This window comes from Nelusetta ayraudi, unplaced genomic scaffold, assembly GCF_046127955.1.
Source record: "Nelusetta ayraudi isolate G7.1 ecotype Tasmania unplaced genomic scaffold, CSIRO-AGI_Nayr_v1 ptg000219l, whole genome shotgun sequence".
Classification (NCBI taxonomy): domain Eukaryota; kingdom Metazoa; phylum Chordata; class Actinopteri; order Tetraodontiformes; family Monacanthidae; genus Nelusetta; species Nelusetta ayraudi.
The window spans coordinates 343178-359098 of record NW_027466268.1 but is presented as its reverse complement, the minus strand read 5'-3'; the positions used below and the strand labels follow the sequence as shown (position 1 = coordinate 359098).

At 48.6% G+C, this 15921-nt stretch overlaps 1 protein-coding gene across 17 annotated transcripts in view; it reads right to left on the bottom strand.

Annotated features, from left to right (window-relative positions):
- Positions 1–15921, bottom strand: part of clasp2 (cytoplasmic linker associated protein 2) — a 49803-nt gene that overhangs the window by 14414 nt on the left and 19468 nt on the right. For 5 of the 17 annotated variants that reach the window (XM_076016131.1, XM_076016132.1, XM_076016133.1 and 2 more), the window contains exons 8-25: positions 10486–10629; positions 9111–9184; positions 8934–9026; positions 8690–8835; positions 8437–8572; positions 8270–8340; positions 8074–8133; positions 7872–7949; positions 7257–7424; positions 6801–6841; positions 6286–6438; positions 5294–5317; positions 4858–4875; positions 3577–3678; positions 3307–3333; positions 2199–2225; positions 1197–1370; positions 796–840 (exon numbers count right to left, since the gene is read on the bottom strand). In XM_076016131.1, the coding sequence (XP_075872246.1) occupies positions 796–840; positions 1197–1370; positions 2199–2225; positions 3307–3333; positions 3577–3678; positions 4858–4875; positions 5294–5317; positions 6286–6438; positions 6801–6841; positions 7257–7424; positions 7872–7949; positions 8074–8133; positions 8270–8340; positions 8437–8572; positions 8690–8835; positions 8934–9026; positions 9111–9184; positions 10486–10629 (1581 nt within the window). Of the gene's footprint in view, positions 1–795; positions 841–1196; positions 1371–2198; positions 2226–3306; positions 3334–3576; positions 3679–4857; positions 4876–5293; positions 5318–6285; positions 6439–6800; positions 6842–7256; positions 7425–7871; positions 7950–8073; positions 8134–8269; positions 8341–8436; positions 8573–8689; positions 8836–8933; positions 9027–9110; positions 9185–10485; positions 10630–11959; positions 12154–15921 lie in introns of those variants that run through there. The other 12 variants (XM_076016138.1, XM_076016139.1, XM_076016141.1 and 9 more) reach the window with 8 other exon arrangements.

The window sequence follows — 15921 nt, the reverse complement described above, 5'->3', positions numbered from 1 at the left end:
CACAAACACAGTGCGCACTCTATAAATATAGGTGAGGCACAAAGTGATTTAAGATGAAGGTAATAATTATATAATAATGAGTTCCTTTGAGTTCCTTTAGACCATCTGGGTGACTGTAACTGTTCTTCACCTCCACACTTGGTTGAATTAATTGAATTTTGATTGATTTGTTTGCGGCTCTTGGTGAGATGGTTCTGGACGAAAACACGGGGCACCCCGACACCATCAACCGCCGCGCGCCTCGCACGCAAACACAAGACGACAGACACGAGAGGAAGCGCTTGGAGAAGAGAATTAAGAGGATCAAAGCAGCGTCCCAAGCCAGAGGAGTGGAGGCTTGTTTTTAGGGGTGGGATGCTGGGGGGGGGGGGGGGGGGTTGTTTGGATTCAGCGGCATCAAGAACAGCCTCGGCGTTTCTCCTCTTGCTGCCTCTGCTCAGCCAGCCGGGTTCAGGGTTAATTCATCATAGCCCGAGAGGGGAAGCTACTACGATGCAGCAGGCAGAAAGACGCTTGGACGGAAGGTTAGAGAGTTTCCGGGGGGCACCCATCACCATAGCAACGCAGTCGTACTGGGGGGGGGGGGGTTACAGAGGCGGGTCGATCTGTGAGGGTTCAGGCAGGGAGGAGCAACAGCTGGATGATGGGGGGAGGGGAGGGGGAGTTTCTCGGTGATGGATGGATTGAGAAGGAGGGGTGATTCAGAGTGGGATCACTTTGAGTTAGGAGGCGAGGATGGGTGCTGATCAGGGTTTAATTGGTTTTACTTGTTTGTTGAATCATTTTCAGTCTTACCTCCTCTGCTCGCTCCGTTGTAGATGGAGCTAATGCTGGAAGGAGCTTGTAGGTTGAAGCGAGAAGGCGTGAAAAGAGAGGAAAGAGGTGGAAGAACCGTAAGTGGAGTGAAGATTTGAAAAAACAAAAAAAAAACAAAAAAAAACAAAAAAAAGGAGGGTTATGACACCTGTGTGTGTGTGTGTGTGTGTGTGTGTGTGTGTGTGTGTGTGTGTGTGTGGTGCTGGAGTGAAACCAGAATATAAACATATCACAAAATGTAAGGAATTTTGTGTTTGCAAGATTATTTCTTAGTTTTTGTGTTAATTGTACATTAGGTCCTAAGAGCTCGGATCGGATCAGCTGGAAACATTGTGGAAAGATCCGAGCCGTGCCGGTCTTGTCCCCCGCTCGCTACTCACCCACAGACAGGCGGGTGGGGGAGGAGTCTCGGGAGCAGCCCTGGCTGCGCGGGATGCGGCTGCGCCTGTGCCCGTCCCCGCCGGCCCCGGCCAGGACCCTGTGGGGCCCCGAGCTCATGGTGCTCAGGGCCGTGGTGGTCAGCACCCGACCCGGAGAGCCGCTCCGACTGCCCGCTGCCAGGGAGTGGAGAGGGAGGAGCCAAACAAAAGAGAGTGAGCAGAGTTTAGAGAGCTGAGGGGGTCCCAAAATAAAAGATCAGCCGGCATCTAAGCTCAGGGTCCGCAATAATGAGTCAAGGTCTAAATGCAGCAATACTGAGACTTTCCGACATATGATACAAAATAGCTGCGACGTGATCCAAACAAGCTTCAGTTCTCCACTGGGAAAACTGGATGCAACTAGAACATTTTTGTAAAAAACATTTCACATTTCATTTGTCCTTTAATGTGTTTTATTTCGTAAATCATATTGGTTCTGTTTAATAATGAAAAACATGTATGTCCAACTGCAAGGCCAACCGTGTATCTAACTCTACAATATGAGAGCAACGCAACGAGAATCTTGCTTCCAGTGGATCACCAATTAGTGAACAGATTTCGACGGATCTAAATGTGCACACAAAACCAAAGTCACACACACACACACACACACACACACACACACACGCACAGACAGACTCACAACCTCAGTGCACGACAAGTGAATTTCTAAAAACCTACAAATCATAGAAATAAATCTAAGTCATTAAATAGTGATTCCCTGGTGTCTGCTTAGTCTAAAGGTCTGACTGAACCTGCAGAGAAACACCAATAATTCCCCCCCAAAACACTGTGCTCCACTTCAAAGGGGGGTTGTGACTACAAGTCCCAGCATGCCTCAGCCAGTGTTACGCAGAGTGAATATTCTGGGTGCGTATGCGGGGGGAAAAAAAGGTGGGGTTCAGGGCAACTGAGGAGAAAAAAAAACAACAACTTGAAAGTAAGTAGTAGTTGTGATCTTACCACCAACTGGGGTAGCGGACTGAGATCCTGAGCCAATAAGCCCATTGGTTGGGAGGGAAAAAAAGAAAGCAGAGGCCGGGAAGGGGGAAGGAACAGCAGATTAAACCAGATGAAATTATGGGAGTCAGCGCAAAAAATGAGCAAAAATGAAAGAACGAAAGAAAGAAATATGGCTATAAAAGAAGGCGGTATATGGGGTGATGGGGGGGGGGGGTCGGGGGGGTCGGACGAGGAGCATGACGGCAGCACTGCCTGGCTGATGATGGTCCAGACTGAGGATGAAGCGGCTGGAATCAATCCACTCCATTTACAAAAGAAAGGGCACAAGGACTATCAATGAGGTGCTGGTTACACAACACGCACACAGGCGGACGACACCAGCGGCGGCGGATGGCAGCCTGGCTGGGAGAAGCAGTGCATGTTGGGAGAAGCTGGCGCACGGACGCATGACGAAGGCCTGGTTCACCATGAGGAAAAGAAAAGACACCTTCAAAGTAAGGATGCTTCAAAAGGGCCACCCACGCCGTCACACACACACACACACACACACACACACACACACACACACACACACACACACACACACACACACACACACACACACACACACACACACACACACACACACACACTCTTTTTCAGCAGCTGTGCTGATGCCATTTTCTCCTTTTCCGTTATTCCATCTTCCTGTTTTTTTTGGTTTTTTTTTAATCCTGATCCGATTACTGAGCAGGGCCGCGATCCAACAACCACTGTCCTTTTCCTTTTCCACATCTGGATTTCGGTCCAACTGGTGCAGGAAGCGAGCCTGTTTGCAGTGTTGTTTGACCCACACTGAAGCCGAGACGTGAGCCAAAGCAGCACTGCAGCGGCCACCACACCACCACGTCAGTCAGTGATGAGACAGGGCATGCAAAGAAACACACACCCACACACACGCGCACACACACACGCACCCTTCCACTCATAACACCGTGATCAGGATGACAGCCATAGCAGGTGGGCCACCGATCCCACTGTTGCACACACACAGATAGTCTGACACACACACACACGCGCGCACACACACACACACACACACACACAGTCCGACACAAACACAGAATACCTGGTGTGCAATCGGATTCGTCAGAACCTGAAGGCACAGAGAAATTCACATGGAGCTTTATGTCAGCGTGGCGTGGCCACAGCAGATCAAAACTCCACAATAACATCCCGAGACGCTACACACTCCAGCCGGCTCGACAAAAAAACAACACAACTCTCATGTTGTCCATTTACTTGAGTGAATGTCACACTCACAGTTCAGGGATCAGAGTCGGGTGTGTGTGTGTGTGTGTGTGTGTTTTTGTGGCGAGGGGAAAAGGGCGGCGCTTACGTTGCGACTGGGAGACCATCTTGGTGCGGCTGCGTCCTCGCGAGTCCACCTGGCTGGACATGCTGCTGGCGGCGGACAGCGGCTGCTTGGTGCGTACGCGGCCTGATTGACAGGGAGAGAAAATGACGCGGCAGTCAACACGATGAGGTGGAGGGGGGGAAAAAAAGAGACAAAAAACAAAATCACAGACGGACAAAACTATTTTGCGGCTAAACGAAGCAGAGAAGCTAGCGGGCTAGCTCGCGGGCTAGCTATGCGAGCGCTACACGCTATAAGAGCCTGAACTACAGCCACCGGAGCACACTGAGAGCAACAGCCGGGGGTAAATTCAGAGAGTCAGAGGAGTTGGAACCAGCAGCAGTTAAAGATTCGTCACAATCAATGAGCTCTTTATGTGAATTAGGGCTGAGCGAATTTAGACACAAATTAAAATTGCAAATTTTTTCTCTGAAAATTCAATTTTCGATTGAGATTTTTTGGTAAAACTCTGAAAAGACAATGGAATAAATTATTTCAAATATTTTATCTTTATTTTTTAAAGAAAAACAGCCAAAAAATGTTCCCATTTGGAATGAAGTTCAACTGAAAGATACTGTAAATTCTTTGTGTTTAGTAAAGAGACAACATTTACAGTCTTCTTGACCAACAAAGATGAATCCCCTGGGACTAACGAAGTGAGAACCTCACTTTCACCAAACTTCACTTGAAAATGAAGACGAAGTTCCCTTATTTGGGAATTAAGTGAAAACTTAATAACCAAACACATATGAATCCCCCTGTGGATAAAGTGACAACCTTAACTGTCTTTCACCAAACATCCCTTTCAAAATAAAAGTTTTTTTCTATCATCTTGAACAACCATAAAGGAATAAAGTGCAAAACTTTCAAATTTTTTTCAGAGGCGCACGACCCCGGAAGCATTTTTAAAAATCGCCTTAACTAATAAATCCAATTTCGATTTAAAATTGATTAATCGCACAGCCCTAGTCAATATTTATTCATGAATGACTTTACATGAATATAAAACTACAGGATTTACAGCACTTTACAGACACGAAAATCGGTGTCACTCCAATCTGCTGTTCATGCCTGAAATCAGCAAAATTCAAGGTTCTTCCCCCGTAAGGTTTGAAAAGTTTCCCCTCTGGCACTAAATCTAGGCGGCGTCTCTACGAGCAAAACAGAACTGGGGACAGTTCCAGTTGTGCGGAATGCATTTACGACATCCCTGCAAAAGGCCACAAACACACAAACACATCCACCTGAGAGCCACAACCTTACCATTGTCTGATCTTGTCCCTACGGACAAACGAAAGAAGGAGCAGTTTTGTCAGGAGCACGTTCAAGCTCATGGTTAAGTTGCGAATGAAAAAGCCTGACAGTTTCATCAAGTGGCTGCGGGTGGTTAAACCATTTACACGTCGATTAAAAAATCAAAAGTGCTGCGAGGCAAAAATAAATAAATAAATAAAAATAAACCCAGGTGTGCAATTAAAGCAATGACGGCTGATCGTACAAATGAAGGGGAGGTGAAAATAAGGCTGACAGCAGGGGGCGCTGTGGCCACACACTGCCTAGGCTTACATGAGGGGACATAATGTGGTGGACTGGACTGGAATAAAGTGAAGGGTGAAGAAGAACAAGAAGAATGAGGGGGAAAAATAAAGAGAAGCGCAAGTGAGCTGCAGCTTTTGGAGGGAGAGTGAGATGATCTTACCATCCGTTTTATCAGAGGCATCATCTTTAGAGGCAAAGAGAGGAGGAGAGCAAAGAGACACACCGGGGAGGGGGGGGGGGGTCCCAGGAAAACAGACAGGGGGGAATGACAGGGGGATACAGATGTAAGAAGAAGAGGAGAGAGAAGAGAAGACAAGAGAGGAACACGGGGTGCGTTAGTCACATGACATCTGTATTGGAGAGAGAGAGAGAGAGAGAGAGAGAGTGAGAGAGAGAGAGAGAGAGAGAAGAGAGAGAGAGCAGATGCAATCGTGTGGCTCAGAAAAAACAGAGAGACGACACGACACAAAGAGGACGACTGGTCATTGCTCCACAGCAACATGCAGAGAAACATCAGGAGACGTGAAGCAGGCAGGAAGGAAGCAGTGGAGGAGGAGGAGGAGGAGAGGAGGAGAGGAGAGAAGAGCGGAGGAGGAGGGGCCAGTCCCAGTCTGGAGAGTGTCAGCGAGGAGCTCCACACTTTGAAAGATGCAAACTCGGAATTCGTGTTCTGTCAAACCTCTTTGGTGTTGGGATCAAAAAAAATTGAAAAGCAATTGAAAACAACGCAGTCAGCTTCAGAAGGTTGAAAATGAAAAGGCCTTTATTATTATTATTTATCGTGGCGCTCAATGGTACTAGAGGAAGAAGCCTTTATTAATACCACATTGGGGAAATTTGCCAATGATTATTAATTATTATTATTTTTATTGTCATTAATTAATAATTAGTTAACTAATAATTGTTTACTCCAAACAGGTTCATAACGACTCTCTGACCGTGTGACTGCTTGCTAGTTTATATGGAGCAGCGTAATATGTAATCCTATAATGAAGGCCTGTCAATTTTCAACCTTCTCGAGCGCTTTGCTTCTTTTCAATTGCTTTTCAATTTAGGTTTGTCTTTGAATTCATGTTGCCTGGAAGTGTTGTTTCTGCAGCCGACTGACTGGTGGGCGGGACAGTTGGGTGGAGGTGGGAGGGGGGCTCTTACCCAGAGAGGAGTAGGAGCCGGGCGGGAGGTGCCCCGCCGGCCTGGCCTGGCCCACGTGCCGGTGTTTGGCCACCGCCGCTGCGTTTACGTCCACGTCGCTACGGGAACGCTGCAGGGAAGCCGAGGAGACTCCGCCCTTCGAACCCGTAGAGACTGGTGGGGTAGCGGTGGGTGGGTGGGGGCAGGGAGGGAGGGAGGAGGGAGGTGGGAGGGGCATGGATGGAGGAGGAATATATACACGTCACCAAACACGACACATGCAGGTAGAGCACAACACAGCACCGGAACCACTTGGAATCAACGAGGAGGGTGGAGGAGGGGGAGTGGGGGGTGGGGGGGGATGGACCGGGTGCAGGCAAATGTGCATGGAGGTGATGGTGGACATGTTTCCCGACGGGCCCACGCTCGTCCCAGCATCAGTGTGTGAGTGGCCAAGGATGTGTTTTTTTTTGTTTTTTTTTCCTCCCTGCGCACGTGTGTGTGTGTGTGTGTGTGTGTGTGTGTGTGTGTCTCACCTCTCCCTGAAGCTGCCGACCATTTAGACGTCAGAGGGCGACTGATGGAAAAATAAGAGGAAAGGTGGATCAGTAAAAATGTGTCCAGCAATTAATTTTTTATTTTTTGCAGACCCTGTGTTATGGAATCACAGGAGTGGCAAAACTAAAAATAAATGAATAACACTTCATTTGCGTTGACTTCATTCATGAAATCTCTACTTCCCGATATAGCTAGCTCCTCGGGCGTGTTCACCTAGCGCTTCTTGGCTTTACGGTACGGCTCAGTACGAGGGCATTTCCAATGTAACTGTGCGGTTGTTATGCCTTCCGTGTCCCCGGATTACTAGGTTTTACAGTATTAAACAAAAAATTCTTTGTTTAATACTGTTAACCTGTATCAAATCACTGTCCAAGCTGAGAAAACGAAGGCGCTGAAACGATCACTTGATCATCGGATGCAAAAATGTGGCTTACTTGAGACTTTCCTGAGAGGAGGACGAGGAGCGGTCGCTCTGGGGCAGCGAGGCCACGCTGCCGGAGCTCTTCAGGCAGGACTGCAGCGTCCGCTGGTACGATGACTCCAGAGAGTTGTAGAGGGCGTCGGCCTCGGCTGGGAAGTGGTTCCTCAGGCCCCAGTAGGCTCTGAGAGAGGAGGAAGAGGAGAAGGAAGAGGAGGAGGGGGGGGGAACAAGAGAACGAAGAGCAGTGAGTTGTGGTATTCCACCACACGCCTGATCTTGAAAAGAAAAATCACTGACTGATCACAGTGAAGCAGTGATTGAACCAACACATAGGTGTGCTGTCAGAGCTATCGGCACCCTCTGTGACATCACAAAGGGAAGAGTCGAGTCTTGTGGAGCGAGTAAGACAAAATATGGACTTTTCACATTCCAGAGGGAGTCTATGGAAAAGTTTGATTTAGTCATAATCAAGTAAATACTGCACTATATGCAAATGTCTCTTGGAGATTAATAAAGTATCCAGCTATCTGTCTGTCTCTCTCTCTCATGAAGGACCTTTAGATTTACGTATCTTCAGCATTTAAAAGACGCCTTTCTTTGTGACAATGTGCACGTGTGCAGGTCTTACTTGCGGGCCTCCACTCGGGCTTCTGAGTCGGCGTCTCGGATTCCCTTCTTGATGCTCTCCACCAGGACGGCGGTGTGCCTGCCACAGAGGAGAGGCAGACTGCGTGTTAACCGCCATGCAGGTGAAGGAGCGGATCAGAACATCAACCTCATCACAAAATCATCAGTGTCAGTGTCTCTGCCGCCGCCGATCCCTCCCCCACCTCTCCAGAGAGTGCGTCTGCCACTCCTGCAACAGCAGGTCCAGGAAGTCATAGCAGCGCCTGGAAGTAGAAGAAGAAGAAGAAGAAAATAATTGAGAGTGGAGAACGTATAAATTGCCAGCTATGATTTAAACATTTCATGAAGGCTCATGTCTGCTGAGACCAGCTCAACAGGCTCCACCTCCTCCACTCTCACCTCCTGACTGCCACAGACTTGGATGTGCAGTTACTGGTGATGAGGGGGATCAGTCGGGGGACGTGAGTGTGCTGCAGCGAGGAGACGACACACAGCAGCGTTGAAAAGAATGCAAAAGAGAAAATAAAGACATTTTTTGTAATGTTCTATTTCTTGCAGAGACCCACCCGTATAATGATGCGGATGGCCAAGACGCCGGAAGTGGCCATGATTTTGGCGCAGTTGGGGATGAGGTTGAAAAGGACGGGAACGATGGCTTCGGCACCATGGTCGAACTTGTTCCCCAGCACCGTGGAGAGCTGGCTGCAGGAGCGAGTCGACGTCAAAATACAGTCAAAATGCAAATCCAGCCAAGTGTTTCTTTTCCTGCTTGTCTGAAAAAAATAAAATAAACTAAAAATAAAAATCAACAACACTCACGCCACGGTGATGCACGCCTCGCGGACCACTTGCGAGCGCAGGTCTTTAGCCGACAGCTTGAAGGCCCCGTCCAGCAGCCGCAGGTGCTGGAAGAAGCAGTCGTAGGTGGAGGCCCCCGCCACCAAGAGCGAGCGGATCTTCTTGAGCTGTAGGGAAGAGAGGGGAAAACAATACACTGTCACAGATGTGAATAAATGGACAATTTGATGAACGCTGCTGCTAGAAGGGGGAGGCATGCACTGACAGCATTGGCTCTTTGGTCCCAGTCGTGTTTGTCATCGGAGCAAATCTCCCGGATCTTGTTCAGGTTGTCCTCCAGATCCCTGGATGAGTAGATCTGGAGGGAAAGACCGAAAAAAAAACCCATGAGAGAGCGACACTGGGTGGGATGACCGAGTGCGAGCGAGTCTGGATTCAGTACCGTGACAGTCGGGACGTCCGTGAAGGCCTTGATGAAGTCGTCCTCATCTATTGCTCCGGCACTTTCCTTGGAAACTGGCAGGGGGGGGAATAAAACAGTCGTGGGGATTAATAAAGATGAGCACTGGTTGTTTTTGTGTATGTATACACAAACATATGCAACACAATGTCAGCGGATGCCGTCGGTGTTCCTAATGGACTTCCTGGCAATAAGGAGCATCGTGAGTGATATTTCTCTGGGGCGGACCGGACGCTCTCTGGTCTGTCGACTGAAACGTTGCGTTAATAAAATGAGACAAAGAGCTGTGTGTGGGAGCTTCTGTTTGATTGTGTCTGGGGGGCAGGGGGGGGAGATTTTTCAATTTCAATTCAACGCAGTCAATTTTATTTTTAGACCATCTTGCTAACAGGCTCGTTTCGCTAAAAATAACAAAAGCGGTTCATGAAATAATAATAGCAGCACTACTCCATGCTGCACACGACGCTTTGGGGCTTCCTGAACTTCTTGGAACATTGTGATGGAAAAAGGTCTCGGTGGGTTAGACATCGCAACCCTTTTCAAACCCTCGGATGCAACTTGAACACGGCGCTCGGCTCGTGACTCGACAGGATGTCTGAATTTCGTAGCGGACTCAGAGTCAGGGTGCGACTACTGCACAGCACCTCCCTGGAGAAGCGCTCGTGGCAGCGGCCGATCAATAAAGCTCTGATTGACCGAGTGACAAGAGACGACCGCGTGTTTGTGACTCAGACGGGACGTCTGCTCGCACACCGATCACATCTAACGTGTGCAAACATGCCCGTGTGTGTGTGTGTGTGTGTGTATGTGTGTGAAAGTGCTGACAGGACACGGACGCATCGAGCAGCAGCAGCAGCAGGAAATTGAATACACGGCTGCGGGAAGGCATCGTCTTCCAATCAAGACACAGAGAGGCCGAGGCAGAGAGAAAGAGAGAGGCAGAAGGAAAATCAATATGAGCAAATGGTGCGAAACCACCCCCAGCAGGAGGGAAAGGTGACGGGAGAGGAGCAGCAGAGAGGCTGCAACGTCCTCCTACACCAGGCTTCCAGTGCTTCTTCAAACAGGCCGCAGAGCCTGAGAGTTCCTGTTCTGCATCCACCAGTGAAAGACTGGCGGTGGGAGCGACATGGTATAGGAGGGCTGAGACGTGTGACCTACATGGCAGCGACTCCGAGGACAGTAGGTTAGTGGGTTGGCCGGCTTCATCAGATTATTTCGACACGGATTTACGCGCAAATGGGCCAAAAAAGAGGATGTTTTCAGGATCCACTTGCAAATTATTCCCCTCGATATTTTCATTCTTCCGTGCAAAAACAAACAAGCAAAGAAACAACAACAACTGATGAAGCACTACCTAGCTTGCCGCCAGTGGCGCTGGGCCTGCGAGCAGCCGAGGACTCTGCAGGCTTCTTGGGAACTTTCGGGACCTTGAAGGCGGCCTGGGCCGACGAGGAGCGATACCCGTCCACGCTGTCGTCGTCCTCGAAGCTACGATCTGCTGGGAGGAGGGCGGAGCACAGCGTTAGCGATCAGAGCATCATCACAGCAGCCAGGTGGAGGTCATACAAAGTCATAAAGTTGCAAAGAGTGAAAGGAGTCAATGAATCAGAAATGATCACCAATATTTAAGTGGTCAAACAAATATTCCCAATCAGCAACACGGCAGATGCATAAATGTCACAGGGGCTCGTCTGACATCTTGCATCCTGGTCATTCTGAATCTGATGAATCCACATCAGGGGTGGGGCCACCGTTGGGCTCTAAAATGTGAGAGAGGGGCCGGAGCAGCAGCAGATGGATGGAGTGTTTTGGTGACCCACCTCATTGGAGAAAAATTCATATATATATATTTATTATGGGACGTGTAGAAAACATGTGCTTTAATGTCAATTGAAAATGAACAAAAGCGTTAAAACCAAATCAGTGTCTTTGAAGCTCCACAGTATTTAGCTCTTTATTGAAACAACTCTTAAAACACTGAAGAAAATGGATGAAATACAGCTATTTTATCACTTACTGACTATTAACATAACCTCTTCAAGTTTGGCAGGCCAGATTAAAATGCTCACCGGGCCGCATATGGCCCCCGGGCCGTGGCTTGCCCATGCCCCTGGTCTATTTCCTGACATTTCACACGACGTCACACTCCACCAAAAGCAGCAACACTGGTCAGGATTAACTGAATCCATTTGAATAATAGTGACCGACACACGACGGAGGGGGTGCGGGGGTGGCAGAAAATAGCAACACCGGGGGTAAACAGGTGGGGGGGGGGGTGCAGCCAATCACAACAGGGTCGGGCTGAGCATCAGCATCACAGCCAGCTGTCTCTCCGTCAGCTGAGCGCCTCAAATCAGACCAGCAACAAAACCCAGAGACGCTCACAACATGGGAGCAGAACAAGTACGCTCCTCTCCGAGTGGAAACACTTGTATCCATGCACGCACACGCACACGCACACACACACACACACACACAAGTGTTGGCAGGAGAGCGTGTTTGCGCGCACGTCTCTTGGACAACCGCCACGCAGAAATGCGCCAAAGCCACCACCCAACACCTCCACTCGCACAATGCATACATCCACCCAGCGACACGCAAGCGGTCGGTGTCAACATGCACAGTGCACCGACAAGCATACAGAACGAGCACGGGTGTGTGTGTGTGAGTGCGTGTCAGTGTTTGCACGTCCATTTCAGCCGAGACAAATGAAGAGGGAGACGTTTCAATTCTGAACCGTGACACGTTGCTCACTGCAAGAAAACAGTACACAGACACACACACACACACACACACAGACACACACACAGGTCCTTTTGTGCACTCACAGTCACAGATGCGCTGGCAGATGATGCGTCTCATGCTTCGGGGAAGGTGTGGCGTCGAGAGTTCCCCTCCCTCTCCTCCAGGCCGTCACCCCAAAAGCGCACGCTCACAGACGCACACATAAACCTCACAGCCGCCTCATGACAGGGCTACGGGCGCGCGCGCGAGCACGCGCACAAACACACACGCAGACGTGCGTCTCCCGTCTGAAAACCCCCTCCGACCCGAACAAGTGCCGGCATTTTCTTTCATTCTCCCTCTCCGTTTCAACCCTCCCTCGGTCTCTCCTCCTCTCCCACCGTCTCTCCTCCTTCCCTCAGCAGCCTCGCAGCCAATCAGGCGAGAGGTGACATCATGGTGTTGCAGCCAGTGCGGAGGCAGGACTATGGGTGTGTGTGTGTGTCAAAGAAAAAGGGAAAGAGAGAGAGACACACACACACACACACACACACTTGAGGAATATTAACTGGACTTTTGCTGTGTCCCTGCCAGAGCAGCTCTCTCTCTCTCTCTCTCACACACACACACACACACACACATGCGCACACACAAACACACACCTTCACCCTTGCACTCACAAATACACATTCAGATGATACATAATATGGACATGATTTGTAATTTGTCCCACACTCGTCTAAAAATACACCACAGAACAAAGGACGGTGGAGCACCATCCATCAAAGGTGGGGACACGGGGGAGGAGTTGGAGGAGGCCACGCCCCTCCATCCCAGGCCATGACACTGCCACTGCCTTTCCAACAGCCAGTGCAGTGTGTTGTGTTGCTGTGCTGCCATTGTCATGTATTATTATATCATTACGATCACATTTGGAAAAAAAAAAAAAAGCAAGAGTTTTGTTGAGTTTCTGCAGTAGATGTGCAGGCAACCAATAATAATAATAATAATGATAATGATAATGGATTGGATTTATAGAGCGCTTTTCAAGGCACCCAAAGCGCTTTACATTGAACCCATTATTCATTCACACCGGTGGTGGTGGTGGTGGTGGTAAGACACGTGTGTAGCCACAGCTGTCTTGGGGCAGACTGACAGAAGCGTGGCAGCCAATCAGAGCCAAACGGCCTCTCCGAACACCAGCAACCCAACAATGTGGGCTAGGTGCCTTGCCCAATGGACACGGCGCCAGACTGGGATGGAGTGGGATTTGAACTGCCAACCTTTTAGTCATTGGACAACCCGCTCTACCTCCTGAGCTACAACCAACAACACTGACCGGACGACATTGCAGCTGGTTGAGGCTGACTGCAAACACCAATATTTCAAAGATAAGATTTTGCCGCTTAGCATCAGTGATGACAACAAGCAGCACTGCCTCCTAATAATCCCAAATAAACACACTAGTCAGTGTGTGTGAGTGTGTGTGTGTGTGTGTGTGTGTGTGAGTGAGTGGGCTCTACTTGGTGGTGTCTGTGCTTGCTAAATGCAAGGCCAAGCAGAGAAATGATTGTGTTTAAACGCTTTCCAATCGCCTCCCTCGGCTCCGTTAACCACGTTCAGTCGCAAATCAAGCTTCCTTTATGGCTTTGATTTGCATCTTGGGCTTTTGTCCACTCCGTCCACACAGGAATAACCGTCTCCTGGTGAAGTGGGGAGGAGGGGGAGGGAGGTGTGGGCGGGTGAGCAGCCGGAGTGCACGCTGTTGCCGTAGCAACCCCTGCAGACCAGTCTGGTTAATGATCACGACCGGTGGAGGAGGAGAGGACGACGCTGGAGACCATGAAGAACGACGCCAACACGGCCGGCCGGCTTGGCGCAAAACACAGTTTGTGTGTATTGAGGAATCAACAGTTGTATTTTTATTTATTTGTTCATTATTTACTTTATTGATAAATTTTTGGATTTTTTTTTTTTTTAAGACATTCTCCAGTATCAACACTGAACCAAACCACCACATTTTTGTTGCCGCGTCATACAAATAACAAGTGTAGATGTGTGTGCATGCGAACGCGCGCACACACACGCACAGCTCCACCGTGTACCAGGTGACGTTGCTATGGAAACTCCAGGCTGAGATACCTTCCCCTCGGAGACGACACCAACGCTTCAGCACACAGGTGTGTGTCGCCTGGTCGACTGCATGTGTGTGTCGACGTGTGTGTGTGTGTGTGTGTGTCAGGTGGATCGGAGGGTGAACTGGGTTTCATTGAAGCTCTGAAGGGAGCAGAACAGACATACACGGCCTGATATTTGATTTCAGAAATGATGTCCAGATTATGGTGGGCGCGCACCGCACACACAAATCTGTGGACCCACAACAACACATCGTCGCTGTGACCACATGGTGGCAGCAGCGGCTTTGGTCCGTGACAAAACCGGCTTAAGATCATTGCGAGACAGATACAGACAGACAGACAGACAGACAGACAAACAGACAGACAGAGAGGGAAAATCCCTTGACAAAGCATTTTCACGCAAAGGGAAAAAAAAGTGTGACCAAGCATTTAAGACTAATAAAAAAATCTTTTTATGACAAAATAAGACTCAAAGTTCAGGGTCAATCGTAATTGGCCGTAACTCACGGAACTTATGTCTTTTTCAAAAACATGATTATGAGAGACTTATTTACACTAAAAATCATGACGAAACTTCTATTCAATTTCAAGAGCAAAATATACAAAATATAATATAATAAACCGCAAAGAGAGAAAAGCAGGCAAACATTTTCCACATCAGAAAATCCATGATACTTTATGGAAACTCTAAAGTTCAAAGGCAAAAACATTGAAGTTCATATGATAAATGAACGCAACACTCAACACCTAAAGCAGCTTGGAAGCACTTAAACATTGTCACACTATTGATATTATTTCACTTTCACTCTTAATTTTATACTGTTTGTCTTACACTATGGTTTTTGTCTTATTCTCCTGTTGCTGTTTTTGTTGTTGTTTGAATTTTGAGTATTCTATTTTATTTATTTTGTCTTTATTTTTGGAAGGTTCCCTAGAATAAGCCCATTTTGTTTTTTTTACCTGTCCAGCACCTTCTGTATAATTATTATTTTTTAATCTATGTATTGTCACCGAATGATGGTGCAAATAAATAATATAAAATAAACACCAACTCCTGCAGAGGATCTCAACGCGGCGCTCAGCCAGAGCAGACATCAGCAGATATCTCCTGAGGAATCAGCAGCGAGTCCGCAGACGGCCCGTGTTTGGCCCGGCCTGCCTCAGACGGAGTCAGCGGGTGACACATTTGCCGTTCAGACACACTCATGCACAACGTCCCGCACAAAAATAAACTAATACCAGAAGCGCTGTGACACTCAACAGGCCGCAGAGGAGAGTATTGATGGGAGAATCGGAGAAGACGAAGGAGGGAGGACAGGACACTATCAAACAATGAGGTAGGAGTCAGTGTGTGTGCGTGCGTGTGTGTATTTGCACAAAATGTGTGGGAACGTTGGCTGCAACTCATCAGAAGAGGGAGGGAAATAAAAAAAAAAAAAGAGCCTTTCAGACTGAAGGCCTGGATTCCCTACAAGAAGACACAAGGCACCATTTCTAGGACAACTCAGGGAAATGAGGTCTTTAAGTAAAATCATGCACGCACACACGCACACACGCACGCACGCACGCACGCACGCACGCACGCACGCACGCACGCACGCACGCACGCACGCACACACAGGTATAATTTGAGTCCCAATTCCAACTTGAGGGAGAGGGATAAACCATAATATTCAGAGGAAAAGCTTTGCCATGGCAACCAGCCCAGCCTGGAAACGGGGTCATGGTTTCCTTTGCAGCAGCAGCAGCAGATGCACTGAAGCAGAATGAGTGTGTCTGCGAGAGGAGGAGCACGGGGGGAGGTAATGTGTGTGTGTGTGTGTGTGTGTGTGTGTGTGTGTGTCAGCTCCTGTCAACACTGAAAAAAAGAGTAAAAAAAAAAGAAGAGTGCAAGCAATGGAAGATGCTGATGGTCAAATAGCATCTCC